General features: G+C 41.6%; 1 gene segment (V, D, J or C); it reads right to left on the bottom strand.

Annotated features, from left to right (window-relative positions):
- LOC112824783 (T cell receptor gamma constant 2-like) overlaps positions 1-15611 on the bottom strand; it is a 50214-nt gene extending 34603 nt beyond the window's left edge. Inside the window, 2 exon segments of the C gene segment in view lie at positions 15043-15363; positions 15451-15611. Of these exon segments, the coding sequence occupies positions 15043-15284 (242 nt within the window).
- Positions 15612-19428: the final 3817 nt, after the last annotated feature.

The raw sequence follows: 19428 nt of genomic DNA, 5'->3' as shown, positions 1-19428 counted from the left end.
CAACATTAAGCCTAAATTCATTAAGCTCTAATTTTTTTAGTTTTAAAATGGACCAATAATAGTTATGTTACAGAGGGATTTCTTTTATTTATTTTTTTAAAGATTTTATTTATTTATTTAAGAGAGAGAGAATGAGAGATAGCACGAGAGGGAAGAGGGTCAGAGAGAGAAGCAGACTCCCTGCTGAGCAGGGAGCCTGAGGTGGGACTCGATCCTGGGACTCCAGGATCATGACCTGAGCAGAAGGCAGTCGCTTAACCAACTGAGCCACCCAGGCGCCCAAGGGATTTCTTTTAGATGTTATAAAAATGGCACGCAGTGATTCCCTGTCTCAGCCTGAACCTTACTCATATACTGAGTCTCTGGATGCTGAGACTTAGCATTTTAAGTGACTTTAAATTTAAATGAGACTCAGAAATTTAATTTTAAAATATTACATGTTTAATAAATATTAACTTTCAGAAGAGCAAATATTTAGGGCACCTGGGTGGCTCAGGTGGTTAATATCTGACTCTTGATTTTGGCTCAGGACATGGTCTCAGGGTCCTGAGATTGAGCCCCACACTGGGCTTGTGCTGAGCTTGGAGTGTGCGTAAGATTCTCTCTCTCCCTCTGCCCGTCCTCCAGCCCTTCTAAAAAAATGAGCTGGGGGTGGCTGGCAGTTTTAGAAGCACAGAGGGAGAGACACTTTGGACCTGGAAGTGAGGGCTGAGAGTGCTGCTGTGGGGTGCACAACCCAGGACGCTGCTGTTTTTAGCAGCACAGACAGAAATGGAGACAATGTGGCCCAGAGAGTTCACTGAAGAACAGACTGTGATCTCTATCCTGAGGCAGAGGTTTAGATACAGTCACTTCTGCTCTGACTCTCAGAAGAGATGGGGAAAGCTGCCAGGGAAAACTGCCAGAGAACAAAAGCCCCCCCAGATGGGTTTTAACTGAACCCATCCCCCCACAAGACAACTCTGCACATACAGGATTGCCTGAGTAACAGCGCAGCAAGCCCCTCCCCTAGAAGACAGGATGGAAGAAAAAGGCCAACAACCTAAAGGTCCCTAGAAAATAGGTGCATCTTGCTTGGGTTGTGGTCAATAATTTGGACTCTGTACATTCCCTCAACCACCCCTCAACAGAATGACTAAGAGGAGGAACTCCTAAAATAGGAAAGACTCAGAGACTGTGACTTCTGCCACAGAACAAATGGATGTAGATATAAACAAGATGTTGGAAATAGACTGCAGAATAATAGTTATGAAGACAATAGCTAGGATGGAGAAAACGATTAATGGCATCACAGATTGTCTAAGGGGAGAAATGAGAGCTGATCTGGCAGAACTTAAAAATGCTATCAATGAGATCCAATCTAATCTAGATACCCTAACAGCTAGGATAAATGAGGCAGAAGAACACATTAATGATCTAGAAGACGAACTGATAGAAAAGAAGGAAAAGGAGGAGGTCAGGAACAAACAGCTTAAAATCCATGAAAAGCAGAATTAGAGAAATAAGTGACACCATGAAACATTCCAATCTCAGAATTATTGGGATCCCTGAGGGGGTGGAGAGAGAGAACTAGAAGGTATATTTGAGCAAATCATAGCTGAGAACTTCCCTAATCTGGGGATTGAAACAAACATTCGTGTCCTAGAGACAGAGAGGAGCCCTCCCAAGATCAAGGAGAATAGACCAACGCCCCGGCATGTAATAGTAAAACTCGCAAATCTTAGAACCAAGGAAACCATCTAAAGGGCAGTTGGGGGAAAGGGATTCCTTACATACAGAGGTAAGAACATCAGAATAATGTCAGACCTATCCACAGAGACCTGGCAAGCCAGAAAGGGCTGGCAAGTTATAGTCAGGGTACTAAATGAGAAGAACATGCAGCCAAGAATACTTTATCTGGCAAGGCTGTCATTTAGAATGGATGGAGAGATACAGAGCTTCCAGGACTGGCAAAAACTAAGAGAATATGTGACCACTAAGCTGGCCCTGCAAGAAATATTAAGGGAGGTTCTATAAAAGGAGAAAGACCCCAAGAGTGATATACAACAGAAATTTACAGAGACAATCTATAGAAACAAGGACTTCACAGGCAATATGATGACAATAAAATCATATCTTTCAATAATCATTCTCAATGTGAATGGCCTAAATGCTCCCATAAAATGGCACAGGGTTGCAGATTGGATAAAAAGACAGGACCCATCCATATGCTGTCTACAAGAGACTCATTTTGAACCTAAAGATACAACCAGACTGAAAGTGAAGGGAAGGAGAACCATCTTTCATGCCAATGGGCCTCAAAAGAAAGCTGGGGTAGCAATTCTTATATCAGACAAATTAGATTTTAACCTAAAGACTGTAGTTAAAGACACAGAAGGACACTATATCATTCTTAAATTGTCTATCCAACAAGAAGATCTAACAACTGTAAATATCTATGCCCTGAACATGGGAGCAGCCATCTACATAAGCCAACTGTTAACCAGAATAAAGTCACATTGATAATAATATGTTAATAGTAGGAGACCTTAATACTCCACTCTCAGCAATAGACAGCTCATCTAAGCAGAAAATCAACAAAGAAACAAGAGCTTTGAATGGCACACTGGACCATATGGACCTCATAGATATATACAGAACATTCCACCCAAAACAAGAGAATACTTATTCTTCTCGAGTGCACACAGAACTTTTTCCAGAATAGACCACATACTGGGTCACAAATCAGGTCTCAACGGATACCAAAAGATTGAGATTATTCCCTGAATATTCTTAGACCATAATGCTTTAAAACTGGAACTCAATCACAAGAAAAAAATTGGAAGAAATTCAAACACTTGGAAGCTAAAGACCACTCTGCTCAAGAAGTATCTAGGCCAACCAGGAAATCAAAGAAGTTAAACAATTCATGGAAACCAATGAGAACAAAAACACATCAGTCCAAAACCTATAGGATACTGCAAAGGCAGTCCTAAGGGGGAAATACATAGCCATCCAAGCCTCACTCAAAAAAATAGAAAAATCCCAAATTCACGAACTAACTTTACACCGTAAAGAACTGGAGAAAAAACAACAAATGATGCCTAAGCCACACATTAAAAGAGAAATAATTAAGATTAGAGCAGAGATCAATGAATTAGAAACCAGAAATACAGTAGAGCAGATCAACAAAAGTAGAAGCTGGTTCTTTGAAAGAATTAATAAGATCAATAAACCACTGGCCAGACTTCTCCAAAAGAAAAGAGAAAGGATCCAAATTAATAAAATTATGAACGAAAGGTGAGAGATCACAACTAAAACCAAGGAAATAGAAACAATTATTAAAAATTATTATCAACAACTATATGCCAAAAAATTGAGCAACCTGGAAGAAATGGATGCCCTCCTGGAAACCTATAATCTATCAATACTGAAACAGGAAGAAATTGACAATCTGAATAGACCAATAACCAGTCAAAAGATTGAAACAGTGATCAAAAACCTCCCAAAAAACAAGTCCAGGACCTGATGGAGTCCCTGGGGAATTCTACCAAACATTCAAAGGAGAAATAATACCTGTTCTGAAGCTGTTTTAAAAAATAGAAACAGAAGGAAAGCTTCCAGACTCATTCTATGAGGCCAGCATTACCTTGATCCCCAAATCAGGCAAGGACCACATCAAAAAGGAGAATTTCAGACAGATATCCCTGATGAATATGGATTCCAAAATCCTCAACAAAATCCTAGCTAGTAGGATCCAACAGTACATTAAAAGGATTATCCACCACGACCAAGTGGGATTTATCCCAGGGATACAAGGATGGTCCAACATTCACAAATCAATCAATGTGACAGGACACATTAATAAGAGGATAGAGAAGAACCATATGGTCCTCTCAATTGAAGCAGAAAAAGCATTTGACAAAATACAGCATCCTTTCCTGATTAAAACTTTTCAGAGTACAGGGATAGAGGGGGCATGCCTCAAGTTCATAAAACCCATCTATGAAAAACCCAGAGCGAATATCATCCTCAATGGGGAAAAGCTGAGAGCCTTTCCTTAAGATCAGGAACACGTCAAGGATGCCCACTCTCACCACTATTGTTCAATATAGTACTAGAAGTGCTAGCAACCGCAATCAGACAACAAAAAGAAATAAAAGCTATTCAGAATGGCAAAGAAGAAGTCAAACTCTCTCTCTTCGCAGATGACATGATACTTTATGTGGAAAACCCAAAAGACTCCACCCCTAAATTACTAGAACTGATATAGCAATTCTGTAATGTGGCAGGATACAAAATCAATGCACAGAAATCAGTTGCTTTCTTATACACTAACAATGTAACTATAGAAAGAGAAATTAGAGAATCGATTCCATTTACAATAGCACCAAAAACCATAAGATACCTCGGAATAAACCTAACCAAAGAGGTAAAGGATCTGACTACAGAACACTCATGAAAGAAATTGAAGAAGACACAAAAAGATGGAAAAATATTCCATGCTCATGGATCGGAGGAATAAACATTGTTTAAATGTCTATGCTGCCTAGAGCAATCTATACTTTCCATGCCATCCTGATCAAAATACCAATGGCATTTTTCAAAGTGCTGGAGCAAACAATCCTAAAATTTGTATGGAATCAGAAAAGACCCTGAATTGCCAAGGAAATGTTGAAAAAGAAAAACAAAGTGGGGGGCATCACATTGCCCGATTTCAAGCTATATTACAATGCTATGATCACCAAGACAGCATGGTACCGGCACAAAAACAGACACATAGACCAATGGAACAGAATAGAGAGCCCAGATATGGACCCTCAACTCTATGGTCAAATAATCTTTGACAAAGCAGGAAAAAATATGCAATGGAAAAAAGACAGTCTCTTCAATAAATGGTGCTGGGAAAATTGGACAGCCACATGCAGAAGAATGAAACTCAACCATTCTCTAACACCATTCACAAAGATAAACTCAAAGTGGATGAATGACCTCAATATGAGAAAGGAATCCATCAACATCCTAGAGGAGAACATAGGCAGTAACCTCTTTGACATCGCCCACAGCAACTGCTTTCAAGATACATCTCCAAAGCTAGTGAAACGAAATCAAAAATGAACTTTTGGGACTTCATCAATATAAAAAGCTTCTGCCCAGCAAAGGAAACAGTCAACAAAACAAAGAGGCAACCCACAGAATGGGAGAAGATATTTACAAATAGCACTACCAACAAAGAGCCGATATCCAAGATCTATAAAGAACTTCTCAAACACAACACCCAAAAAACAAATTAAGTCAAAAAATGGGCAGAAGACATGAGCAGACACTTCTCCAAAGAAGACGTACAAATGGCTAACAGACACATGAAAAAATGGTCATCATCATTGGCCATCAGGGAAATTCAAATTAAAACCACATTGAGATACCACCTTACACCAGTTAGAATAGCAGAAATAGACAAGGCAAGAAACAACAAATGTTGGAGAGGTTGTGGAGAAAGGGGAACCCTCTTACACTGTTGGTGGGAAAGCAAGTTGGTACAGCCACTTTGGAAAACAGTGTGGAGGTGCCTCAAAAAAATAAAAATTGAGCTACCCTATGACCCAGCAATTGCACTCCTGGGTATTTACCCCAAAGACACAGATGTAGTGAAAAGAAGGGCCATATGCACCCCAATGTTCATAGAAGCAAGGTCCACAATACCCAAACTGGGAAAAGCTGAGATACCCTTCAACAGATGAATGAATAAGATGTGGTCCATTTATACAATGGAATATTATTCAACTATCAGAAAGGATGAATACCTAACTTCTACATCAACATGGATGGGATTGGAGGAGATTATACTAAGTGAAATAAGTCAAGCAGAGAAAGTCAATTATCATATGGTTTCACTTATTTATGGAACATAAGGAACAGCATGGAGGACATTAGGAGAAGGAAGGGAAAAATGAAAGGGGGGAAATCGGAGGGGGAGATGAACCATGAGAGACTATGGACTCCGAGAAACAAACTGAGAGTTTTAGAGGCGTGGGGGTAAGGGGATGGGTTAGCCCAGTGATGGGTCTTAAGGAGGGCACGTATTGCATGGAGCACTGGGTGTTACATGCAAACAATGAATCATGGACCACTACATCAAAAACTAATGATGTACTGTATGATGACTAACATAACATAATTTAAAAAAAAAAAGAAAATAAAAAAAGGAAGGCTGAGAAACAGTATCTGACATTTTTCCTCCCTATACTGGGAATGAATTCATTCTTTCACTAAGATTCATAAGGTAGAGAATTTCCTGGACATAAACGAGTGTTTCAAATGCTAGGAGCCAAGAAGGGAGATAAATGGTCACTTCAGACACATTCATGAAAAAATGTGTTTTCTCTTCATGAATTATTTCAAACAGAGAAGTAAACAAAGGCAGAATTTATCTTTTATTCATTATTTTAAATACTTTCAAAAATAGAGATTTTTTTTCTTTATTTTTCATAACATTAATAGCTCACAATATTGAAGGCATTTCTACATGGTAGGTGTTGTGCTACAAACACATTGGTTCTATTATCTCATTTAATCTTCACAAAGTCTACTAAGCTGGTGCTTTTATTGTTTCCAACTTTCAGACGAGAGAAGGGAGGCTTTTGACACACCAGGAATTTTATCAAAGGCCTGACATGAACAAGTAGCAGAACAGTAATTTGCACCAGAAGATCTATATCTAGAACCCACAATCTTAAATAAGATACTTTATTTCGTCCATATGTACTTTTTATAACATAATATATTTATACCACTATGCAATAAAAATATGTATATGTGTCTAAGTACATATGTATGTATGTATGTATTTACAGAGGTGTCTGTGTATATATTTCTATCAAGGTTCTAGAATGCATGCTTAGGATTCATTACAGGAAATACTCTAAATATTATTCCTCAATAATGCTTCCTGAGATTCATTGATTCACATATTAATTCAGCAAAGGTGTACGGAGGCTGCACTAGAGACAAGGCATGTGCAGACCCTGGCAAGGTCACAGACATCAGAGACATAGGTCCTCCTTTGGGAGCACTTGTATCCCAGCAGCACTTGCATTCATCTTCCTTCATTTGGCGCTGCACCTGACCCTCACAGTCAGGTCTATGATCACAGTCACCCGCCCTCCCTCCATTTCAAGTCCCTTGTTATGCAGCCTGTGCCATCCATACTCCCTAGAACTCTCTCAGGAAAAAGAACTGATGGTTCCTGACTCAGGCTGTTCTCAACAACCCCAGACAGAAGCTCTCATCAGGAGACCATCAGGTCAATGGGAAGTTGGAGCAGGAAGGCTGATATCCTGCAGGCATAGTTGGTGACTGTCTGCTTCTTTTCCCCTTGATTTTAGGACTGAGGTACCTGTCAGGGAGCACAGAGTGGAGGCTGAGGCTGAGGCTGGAACTAGGGCTGAGGTTGCCCATGTGGAAAGGATGAGAGTCCAGAACTGAAGAGAGGTTCTTTGGGCTGACTGTCTTGCTCCTCTAATATTTTGTACATTTGCACGTGGTTTCATCTACTGTGTTCTGTGGACTGTATAAAATAATTGCAGTAGAGGAGACAGGATGTCTCAGTGCTTCCTATTTATTGTTCTCATATTGCCTCTAAGCAGGTGTTATAAGAGACCAAATATGTATCAGATACCCAAAGTCTGATTCATTTTTTTGGTACCAATAAATGACTAAGGTGGCAGGTGCAATGTTGAGTATGGTACATAAATGTAATTATCCTTTTTTCTACTGTGGATATAGATATTTCAGTTGTGTCATTTTGGCTACTAACTGTGAAGAGAGAGAGAGTGAGACAGAGATATAAACACAGATATGTAGACAGAGAGATATGGAGAGAGAGACAGAAATGAAGACAAAGACTGACAGAGACATAGACACAGGTATATCTAGTGCAGATAGAAATATTGTAAATGTGCCTCAAGGGAGACTTTTCTAAATTAATTGTCCCAATTATTTCATGGTAAGGTGTAGAGACAGATGTGAAATTTAAAAGAAGTACTGATGATATTACTGAGTCCTCCTCCAGGCTGGATGCTAAGCATCTTGGATTTCTCATCTCATAATCTCACAGCAGTTACTGGCTGGGTGGGAGCAACTCTGCTCCACAGAAGTCAACTCTGGATGCTCCAGCTGACCTCCTCCTCTCACTCCACAGTCTGGGGCCCCTGGGGTCTATGCAAATGCTGGCTTTTGTTGTTGCTGTTTTACTGCATTTCTCATGACTGTCAGTTTCTCTCAAGGATTTGAATTGTAAAATTTGGTTCCTAGGTTCAAACAATAGTATTTTCATTGGTTCTTGGACAACACTTTTTGTAGATTAGTTTATCTTTTTTAGAGTCAGAAAGCTTCATAGATTAAGTTTTTTAAAACCCTGGATCTTGTCTATATAACTATGTAGTTACTACCTTCTGAACAGAGTCTCTGTAGCACAGAAGTCTCCGTTTTAACTAAATAAAAAAGGACACAGCTTTTGCAGAATAATTAGAAAAAGTCACTCTTTCTCCAAGCTGACACAGCTCTGCTCAGGGTATAGAGGAGGGTGGGCATGGGATGGATTTTGTTCCCCACTGTGCCCCCTCACATAGGCACACATGAGCAGGGCACACTGGTAACACCAAACAGAGGCTGCAACTCCAGGTTTGTTGCAGGGGAAGGAAGTGTCATTATTTTTGATAATGTACATATGTTATCTCTTCTTCATTCTGATATTGGAGGGAAGTGTTAACCTTACCAACTGAAAATAGTTTCCTCTGGGTTGGAACAGCCTCTTTCAAGTTAGGACAATCTCCTTTGGCACATTCCTCATCCTTTGTTTCTCTGTCTGTCTCCTGGTCATTCTCATGATGACATCACTACACATGGGAGGAGGGGAGTTAGTTCTTACAGTCTTCCTCTCACCTTCTTCCAGCCTTTGTCCTGCTGGTCTTTAGGATTCGCCCTCTTTGTCAGAACTATCTTGTGCAATAACCAACCCTGAGCCCACCACCACTGACTCACACCATACCATGGGATGTAAAGTTTCCCCCTTGCACCTTCTGTTCTTGTCTAAGCATCGATTCTTTCTTCCATGAAATAAGTGTATCTGCAGGATTTTTGAATGATCACATGATTTCCTCAACAGACTCAACATGTAGCATATTATCTGGCAGCTAAATGGATATGAATTCCAATTTATTCATTGCCAGCACCTTTAGATTGAGCTTTTCACAGTTATTGAAAATCTCTGAGCACCTTACTTCTCTCTGAGATAACCAGACCATTTCAGCAGAGTCTCTAAATATGAAAGCAAATCAATAGGAAATTATGTCAAACCAGACATTTAGAGCAGGTTTAGTGACATCTGTGGGGGTACAATAGTAGCCGTCAGACTCCCTTTCCTCTGATACTAAGGCATTACATAACAAGAAGTATATAAAGTGCTTAATACACTGCCTACCTAGTACAGGTTTCAGTAAAAAAATAGCTATTTTTTTTAATTTTTTATTGTTATGTTAATCACCATATATTACATCATTTGTTTTTGATGTAGTGTTCCATGATTCATTGTTTGTTCATAACACCCAGTGCTCCATGCAGAATGTGCCCTCTTTAATACCCATCACCAGGTTAACCCATCCCCCTACCTCCTCCCCTCTAGAACCCTCAGTTTGTTTTTCAGAGTCCATCATCTCTCATGGTTCGTCTCCCCCTGACTTACTCCCCTTCATTCTTCCTCTCCTGCTATCTTCTTCTTTCTCTTTTTTCTTAAAATATGTTGCATTATTTGTTTCAGAAGTACAGATCTGTGATTCAACAGTCTTGCACAATTCACAGCGCTCACCGTAGCACATACCCTCCCCAATGTCTATCACCCAGCCACCCCATCCCTCCCACCCCCAACCACTCCAGTAACACTCAGTTTGTTTCCTGAGATTAAGAATTCCTCATATCAGTGAGGTCATGTGATACATGTCTTTCTCTGATTGACTTATTTCACTCAGCATAACACCCTCCAGTTCCATCCACGTCGTTGCAAATGGCAAGATCTCATTCCTTTTGATGGCTGCATAATATTCCATTGTGTATATATACCACTTCTTCTTTAGCCATTCATCTGTTGATGGACATCTTGGCTCTTTCCACAGTTTGGCTATTGTGGACATTGCTGCTATAAACATTGGGGTGCACGTGCCCCTTCGGGTCCCTACATTTGTATCTTTGTGGTAAATACCCAGTAGTGCAATTGCTGGATCGAATGGTAGCTCTAATTTCAACTGTTTGAGGAACCTCCATACTGTTTTCCAGAGTGGTTGCACCAGCTTGCATTCCCACCAACAGTGTAGGAGGGTTCCCCTTTCTCCACATCCCCGCCAACATCTGTCGTTCCCTGACTTGTTAATTTTAGCCATTCTGACGGGTGTGAGGTGGTATCTCATTGAGGTTTTGATTTGGATTTCCCTGATGCCGAGCGATGTTGAGCACTTTTTCATGTGCCTGTTGGCCATTTGGATGTCTTCTTTGGAAAAATATCTGTTCATGTCTTCTGCCCATTTAAAAAATAGCTATTATTAAAATCTTATCAGAACATTGTTTATTAAATTTCAAAAGAACTTAATTCTTTTTCTTTGAGCAAAGGAAAGCAATCAAAGTAATCTGTTGACATGTGGATTACAAATACTAATTCTACCACTTTCAGAATATAACTACAGATTTTTGGTAACTATTCGGTAACTTAAATTTAGAAGTTAAAAAAATAAAGGTGACAGAACGCACAATAGATAGGAATGATCAGTTTGTGAGTGAAACATTTAAATGTTGACTCATAAATGGCAGGAAAGTAGATGAAGGAAGGACAGAAATGATAGAACAATTATAATAAACGTGAGAGGCTGGATTTTAGTTGACATGAAAATGGCAGGCATTTCTCTACTTTCTTTTCATAAGAGTTAAGATTGGTTCACTACTGCACACTTGTTTACTGTATTAAAGAACATCAAGAACACAGAATTGAATTCATCATAATATTGGTTCATAAAGCCCTATAATCATTCTTCTACACAGAGATAGAGATCTCTTTATTTATTTTATTCTACTTAGGTGATGATGACTTACCTCTAATAAATTGGCAAATACCTCAGAATCCCTGATTTAACTGAAGAACAAAAGCATTAGAAATAATCTACATGCTCCTCTCTACTAAATTCATCAACTAGAAAAGCACAACATGTAATGATAATCTCTCAACACTTTTCCAGTTTCCTGTTTTCTTACTGAGGGAACAGGGCACATCCTGGTCTGTTAGAGATGGGACTTTGATGGCTTTGTGTAATGAGAAATGAAAGGAACCAGATAAAATCTCCCAACTCTGCAACTTGTTTTACTTATTTGGGGGCAAATACAACCTGTTTATTTGACTGTCTAGTTGATTTTTATTCTTTTGTTCCTCCAGATGGACAGTCTACTTCTCTTTACCTTGCCCTGGGCATTACGAGGTGGACCCTCATGGTTTTCCTTATTCTCTGGTTGCTGTTTGGGAGCAGCTAATGGAAGTAGCAGCAAGAGACTGAGAAGTGGGAGAGAGTGAGCTTAGGGCTCCCTCTCTGAAGGAGGCCTGCATCCTCACAGGGGCAAACATATAGTGATGGAATAAGAGGTGCATGTGGGAGAAGTAATTCTCTTTTATACCACTCAACCCACTGGAGGAATGTGTTTCTTTTTTCCCAGGGCCCTGGATCCACAGGCTTGGAAACCTAGTGCCCAAGAAGAAATACTTTTGTCAGGTGACATGGTGATGGTTCTTTGAACTTCAAATTCCATTGGCCAACTTTCCATTGGAAATTAGAGCAAAGATTCCCATTACTGTAATCCACAGGGGTTAGGTTCCTGGGGCACAGAGCAATGGGGAGAAAAGTGGAGCATTGATGCTGAGGAGGAAATAGGAGATTTCACAGTATCCATCCTTTGTGCCCCCCAGCATCCATTCTTGTTCTTTGCCTAGGGGAGAAATCTGTCCCCCCACAGCAGGGGACACACAGGGTCCTACTTGAAAGCCTATCTTCCTCTCAGTCTCCAGATGAACATGTGAGGCTGATTTTCTGGCAAATTTCCATGAATGGTAGCAGATCATGTTTTCAGGCAATAAAAGTGCCAAATAGGGTGCCTGGGTGGCTCAGATGGTTAAGCGTCTGCCTTCGGCTCAGGTCATGATCCCGGGGTCCTGGGATCGAGTCCCACATTGGGCTCCCTGCTCCTTGGGAGCCTGCTTCTCCCTCTGCTTCTCCCTCTCTCTCTCTCTCCTCCTCTGTCTCTCATGAATAAATAAATAAAATCTTTAAAAAAAAAAAGTGCCAAACAACTGTGTTGAAAAAAACTATGGTTGTGTGCAATTCTGCTTGGGATGATCTCATTTGCTCGTCTGCATGTGGACAAAAGAGATGTAAAGAAACTAAGGAAATTAGGTACAGTGTTACTAGAAGACTCAGCATTGTTGCCACTGTCTACAGTACCTGGTATCTGTCCTTCACTGGGGAAAAGACCCACTCAACTGAAGAAGTTACTTTGAGCTCTCCAAGTATGAACCTGGTCTCTAACTTGGCAGATGGAGTCAGTAGGAATCAGCAGAGAAAACAAGATTTTGTTTTGTAAAAGAAGCAAAGGTTGTTGGAGAAGAGGGGAGAAATAGTGGTCAAGACAGAGGCTATTACACACATTTCTAACCATCAGACTTCACATGGTGTGTCTAAGTGTTCAATAATATACAAGAATTTTAATATTAAGTAACATGTGAATTCTTTTTAACAATAAATTTTAAAATAAAAATCAAAAGCCATACAGGCTTTCCATGAGTCAATTAGGGTATGGAAGTAACATAGTAAAAACTCTACTGATCCCAATGTTTAGAATGACCTCTCCAAGTTGTGCCCTTTCCTCTACCCAAGATGGTGTCCCTGAACCCGTTCTGGGGGTGGAACATAAAGAACACCCAACACAAAACAATCAGCATAGATTTCCAGGTGTTCCCAGAAATTTTTAGAATTGTGATTTTTAGATGACTCTCATGTAACAGACATGACACTTTGCCCACTACTAGTGTGTGTGATCAACTGAGATCAACTGAGAATGAATAATATAACTATGAAAACTGATTTTTTGAGATGTTCTTAGACTTTTTTCAGCATCAATTTCATAATATAATGTTGTTTCTATTACTCAAAATCATTGTGTCTCACCCACCTCAGGAGTGAAATAAATGAGTTGAGCCCAAATCATCAGGATATTTCAAGCATCCACCTATGCGAAATCCCCCACCTGTGAGGTAATGTGAGCCCCTTTCTAATAGTCAAAATATCAATCTCACTTCAACAGACATTAATGGAATCACCACTGTACTTGGTCCTGTACATTCTAACAAGATGCTTTCAGTGTTGTTAGAATCAGCCATTTAAACAACCATTTAATTAGCAAACGTTTACTTAGGATGGGAGGGCTTATTGGTCTCTGGCTGGTTTGGCTTTACTGTGTGTGGTTGAAGTGTCCTTGGTGAAGCTCACCATATCCTCAAGGAGAAGGGCAGGAGGAGGAAATGACTCCAAATATGATTTGTTGTTCTCTCCACATAGGGGTTGTTTTCTCCATGCACAAGACCATTGTCCTCTCAGGTTGTAACTCAAAGGCACTATAGACCCATGTTGCAAACTGAGATTTAAATTGACTTGGGAGGACTTCTCATGACAGTGTCTTCATATTTAGCTAATTTCTCTGTAACGAAATTATAATAGGTGTTTTGGACTTTCCTTTCAATAATCATGTTTACCAATCCTATTAAGTGTACATAAAATTTGATTCTTTGATTGAAAATACAATTAATTCAGCTTAGACCTCCTAAGAGAGCTTTTTCTTCTTCCCCACATATGGCAGCAGGTGTTTTCCTGTTTGGGACTGGAGAATCAGTAATATAGCTTTTCTTTTCTTTTTTTTCTCAAGAAGTTGACAAACTTTATAAGAAGTTAGTAAACATATTGGTATCTTATTTGTACAATTTTGCTTTAACAGAAATCAGTCACACAATTGTGGCAGGTAAAACACCCATTTTACAGAGGCGGTAACAGAGGTCCAGGGAATCGGGCCCCCAAATCCCATATGGAGTAGCATTCAAGGAGAAGTGGAAGGCTGTAGGCCCCAGGCTCATCCGAGGTTGATGCATCAACCTGCCTGAGGATCATGTCCCCCCATAGGAGTTGAGCACCAAGCTTGCCAGTGTATGAGGATGCTGAGTTGTGAGATGTGCTTTTGATCCCTGATTCTCCACTGTAAAGTAACTAGCAGTGGGCCGGGCAGCAACTTAGAAAATGGAATCAGAAGGTGACTTCCAATCTCAGTTTTCCTCTCTGGAATGATTTTCACAATACTTTATTCTCACATTCTTCATTGGCGATGGCCAGAATCTTCAATCACCAGTCTGTCACAGCTCTGTTCAGTAGAAATAAATGTATGTCACAATTTGAGACATATTTTCTAACTATTACATTTTTAAAAAAATGTTAAAGAAACAAATAAAATTCTAGGGTTATTTTTATTTACTGCGAGATATTCAAAATAGTGTTTCAACAGTAATCAATGCAGAAATTACTAAGATAGTTCATCTGTTTTTATAGTCTCCAGAATGTGATTTGTATGTTACACAAACAGCCCATCTCAGTTTGGACTAGTGCTACATTTCACGTTCTCAGGAGCCCCATGTGGGGCCAGTGGCTACTGCTTTGAGCTGCACAGATTCTGCTCCAAGGGCTTCAGAAACGCTGCGCTGGACCATCTTTAGAAAAGTCCCTCCCGACTGGACAGCTCCCTGGGTCTGTGTCAGACTGAGCAGCTCCTTAGCCTGCAGGGTTCTGTGCAGTGGACCCGCGGAAAGCGAGAGTCCGGGGTGCTGAGGGCTGACCCCAGGGCAACCCCAGGGACCCAGAGCCAGTGGGAGGTGCGGGGCATGGAGCGCCCTGGGAGACAGAGACCTTTTTGCTCAGGGACCTGGTGAGAGCACAGGGCTGTGCACTTCCCAGGCAGCGCAGTAGTACACGCCCTCGTCGCTCTTCTCCAGGTTCAGCACCGACAGAGTACAGCTGTTGCTCTCCCTGCCCTTCTTGGCATTGACTTTGTCCGCTTTCATGGGAAAATCCCTCTTCACAAAGGACCTGGACATGTCTAGGTAGAGGAGCCTCTTGGGGGCCGTACCCTCCTGGTGGCGGTACCAGTGGACGTAATTGACCGAGGTGTCTACTTTGCATGGCAGGGTGGCTGAGCTGTCCAAGCGCAAGCGCGCCACCACCAAAGCAGGCTGATCCAGCTTGAGCCCTGCTCCACCACCTGCCAGGGGGAGGAGAGGACAGTGGTGAGACACGGATGGCCAGGAGCCTCAGGGTACCCTGCACGGGGGAGCGTGTCTGGACTTACCAGGAAACAGGAGAGTGCACAGGATGGCAAGGAGACCCAGCATGGTTCTTCTTCCTACCTGGAAAGAAACCGAGGGTGACCTCCTAGATGCACTTGCTGGGAGGAGACTGCCTGGGTGGTGGCAGAGGGCAGGTTAGGATCTGAGCTTCTGCTTCCCTGAGGCACCTGCAGGTAATGATGACAGGCAGGAGGAAGGGAGGGAGGGGCCAGAGGGCAGGGACAGGTCTGACCACAAGGCGGGGAGAGAACATCCATGGTTAGGGAGCTGAGAAACAATGAGGAATGTTGGTGCAAGGAGAATACCAGTGATAACAGCAATCCTTGATTGGACTTCGACCACACCTGAGCACCACACTAATTGGTTTCTGCTCATTTTTTTTTAATCACATCTGAAAATCACCCCATGGGATGAATGGTAATACCCTCAATTTAGAAATGGGGAAAGCCTGGCTGGTATTTTAAGTAACCATTCCAAGGCAACATGGCTAAAGAGGATTAGGTGATGGGGATGTTAGCCAGATCTGCCTGGAGACAAATCTCAAGCCTCAAATGGCCACTTGGTACCGACAGAGCAATGGGTGTGCAGGCTGCTCGGGAGGCAGGGACAAGCACAGAGCAGAGATCCCTGCTGAAAAGGCAACAGGCCCCCTGAGCTAGCACTGGAGCATTTCTCCCAGAGGTCTCATCAGAAGATGTAAATGCCCTAACGTGACATGATAGCTGTGTAGTCTTGGACAAGCTAGTTCTCCTTTTCCTCATATGTCAAAGGGACCTCATTAGGTTGAATGCAGAGTAAGCAGGCAATGTGAGCAAAGCCTGTGTCCTGTCCCAGATGCAAAGAAAAAGCTCAGGAAATGTTGGAGATTGGTGTTTCATCTTAAAACTGGACTAGTTGCAGTAGATGATTTCTGGGATCCTTATAGTGTAGTATTACAGGGAATATTACAGTTATGGAAAATCAGGTGTGTGTGTGTGTGTGTGCACACGTGAGCACGAGAATGCAAGCATAGCAAATTAATTTAAAAGAGAATTTCTGTTGTTCCTGAGGCAAAAAGGTAGCCTCACATAGGGTTGCCAGATTTAATGGAAAAATAATGCAAAATGCTATGCAATATTTGGACATAAACTACAAAATTATTTGTTATTTATCTGAAATCCAGGGAAATGCAAATCAAATACACAATGAGATATCACTTCCCACCTCTTTGAATGCCTATTATCAAAAAGTACAGATAACAAGTGTCATCACAGAAGCTGGGAGGTGAGGAAGCACAGGGACTCAGGGTGACCGTCCTTTGCTCAAGGACCGACCCCATGTGCTGGGGACAGGAGGCTGTCCCAGGAGCTGCTCTGAGAGCAGACGCTCCCGGGCAATCTCAATGCCTTGCAGTCCCAGAAAATCCTTCCTGGGACAGAAGACTCATGGTTTCAAAAATAAGAAAACATAAAATTGTCATCACACTAAAGCAGAAAGAGTGTTCTTAAAGTGGTAATAAGAGAAATCTACTTCAGAACCCTCAGCCAAAGCTTCCCATCTGTCTGCTTTTGCCACAGGCTCTGAGGCTGCCAGGTGCTCACGGTCTGCAGGGAACTCTGGGTTCAGACCAACTCCACGTTCCTGCCAGCCTCCCAGACCTGCTGGCCTCAGGAATGGTCCAGTCAGGGGGCCGAGCCTGGGAGCCCAGCTCTCTTCACAGCCAACGATGTCACCTGATCAATGGTACGCTGAGGCGAGAGGCCCTTCTCAGTACGTAGCTGCCAAATGGGACACTTGGAAGAGTCTGAATGATACCTCCTAACTCTGGGAGGATTGATTACATTGACAAGGACAGAATGACTGCTCCAGTCCAAGCCCTGCCACTTGGAGGATGTGTGTCCTTGGGAAAGTCCCTATAAATGGGAATAATAATGCTCACACTGGGGACACCATCCACCATGGGTCAGGGATTGGGCCAAGCCGGTTGCTTTGTAAATAAATACTATCAGTCAGTCTGAAGTATGATGTGACTCTTATAACCACTTATTCCTTATAATAACACGTCAACATAGTTATAACAACCACATATGACAGAGCAGCTAACTGGAATCTTAAAATATTTCATCTATGCCATCACATAAATAATGGAGCCTTGATTCAAACACAAAGCTAACAAATGCAAAACCTGTCACACCATCCATTCTATATATGTAGAATTCAACATATATATACAGAGAGAGAGTTATGTTTAAGCTCTAAAGAGTAAGGGGTCATGAGGAAAATTTCAGCGAGGTTGCAGAATTCAAGAATATCTCTCACATGCCAGGGAGCAAAGAGCAGAAGCTGTTCTTGAAGAGCAGTCATTCAGGTAATGGTGCTGGACCTCAGAACATAGTAGAGATTATTCTAGCATTGGTGAAACAATAGCTGCTTGCCTTTTGGAGAGACTAATTTTTTTAAAGGACATAACAGTAATCATTGATCTATTAATAATGGCAAATACACTTTATTGAATGTCATACATGGTACATATTGATTCCTTCCCTGCATGCATAAAGCAGGTGTTATTAATCCCATTCTGCAGACGAGACAGAGGCTTTGAGAGGTTGAGTAGCCCCACTAAGAAGAGCACACCATGAACTTCAAGTCAGCCAGGTTAACGAAGCATGTGCCCTCCGTACCCTGCTTGGATGTTTTTGATTCCGAGATTAATTTCTGCTCTCCCTGAGTTGTTTCTTTGAATGCAAATTGTGATCTTATTAAATTTCACATTTGTTTTAAATAATGTGCTTCCCTCTTAAAAACCTACATTATTTTACTTATTACTTACACTGACTTCTATCTCCCCCTGCTGGCAATTGCGGGTACGTCACACACGTTATAGTCCTCAGTATTGGAGTGCAGGTAAGTGAAGTCTATTACAACAAAGATCAGCTTAGTGAGGGGAAGAGCCCAGAAATACTAGGCAGGAAACCTGTTTTTTCCAAATGTACTCAGTATGGGTGGTAGTTTTGGGTAAGTGGCTCTTCCTTGCACGGCCCCAATTTCCCAGCCTCAAATGAGAGAATTGACTGATATGTTTGGTGTCTTATGTACCTGTGAAAACTACAGAGATTTGCTTGTGAATAATGCATATTTATGTTTATATAAATGGCATAGCATTCCTGTCAATCCGTATCTGTCCTTCTGTCTCTCCTCCAGTTTGCTGCTCCTTGGTGCTGCTCCTGGCGCCCCTGGCTACAGCCACTGCATTAATACATCCACTGACCGTGACAGACACTCATACTGCTGCCCAGGCTGGCTTCACCAGCAATGCTGTCATCTACAGCTCAGGAGCTCTGCACGCTGGGAGTAAACATTTCCCTGGGAATCTCATCCCAGGGTTGCTGGTCCCAGGAAATACACACCCACGTTCTCCATAAACACTGCCCATCCTGTGTTATCTGACAGCAAAGTTCTTACCGACCTGATGGCTCCCACACAGCATCACATTGTTTGAGGAGGTTCTGGGCTCCTGTCTGATGATGAGGAAGCTGAGGGACTCTGTTTACACCGGGTGTCCATGAAGCGTCTCCCTCAGAGACGAGCTTCTCCGTGTGCTTTAGGTGCAGCAAAGGGGAGGCTGGCTCGCAGAGGCTACAGCGCACAGCAGAGCCAGGCCTCCTGTGCTATTTCCAGGCCCCCCATGTCCTGCCTGTGAGCCCTGGAGTCAGTGCTCTTACTGCTGTTTCTCAGCTCCTCATCTGCAGACAGGAAAAAGCAGCAATACCTCATAGGGTTATGAAGATTAAATAATGTACTACATGCAGAACAATAAGGAGCGTGTTGGGCAAATGAAGATGGTTAGTTATTATTATCTTTACTATTAACAGTAATTGATTAATCTTACATATAAATACAAATAAAGATACAATGACATAAACACCAAATTGTTAAAATTAAGATGGTAGTAATCATTTTTAATTATTTGTAACTTGAACATGTATGTCTCTTAGATATTT

This window comes from Callorhinus ursinus, unplaced genomic scaffold (genome assembly GCF_003265705.2).
Source record: "Callorhinus ursinus isolate GAN/ISIS: 27379988/994484 unplaced genomic scaffold, GSC_fseal_2.0 scaffold184, whole genome shotgun sequence".
NCBI classification, from domain to species: domain Eukaryota; kingdom Metazoa; phylum Chordata; class Mammalia; order Carnivora; family Otariidae; genus Callorhinus; species Callorhinus ursinus.
The sequence above is the reverse complement of the archived record's forward strand: the minus strand, read 5'-3'. Positions and strand labels throughout refer to the sequence as shown.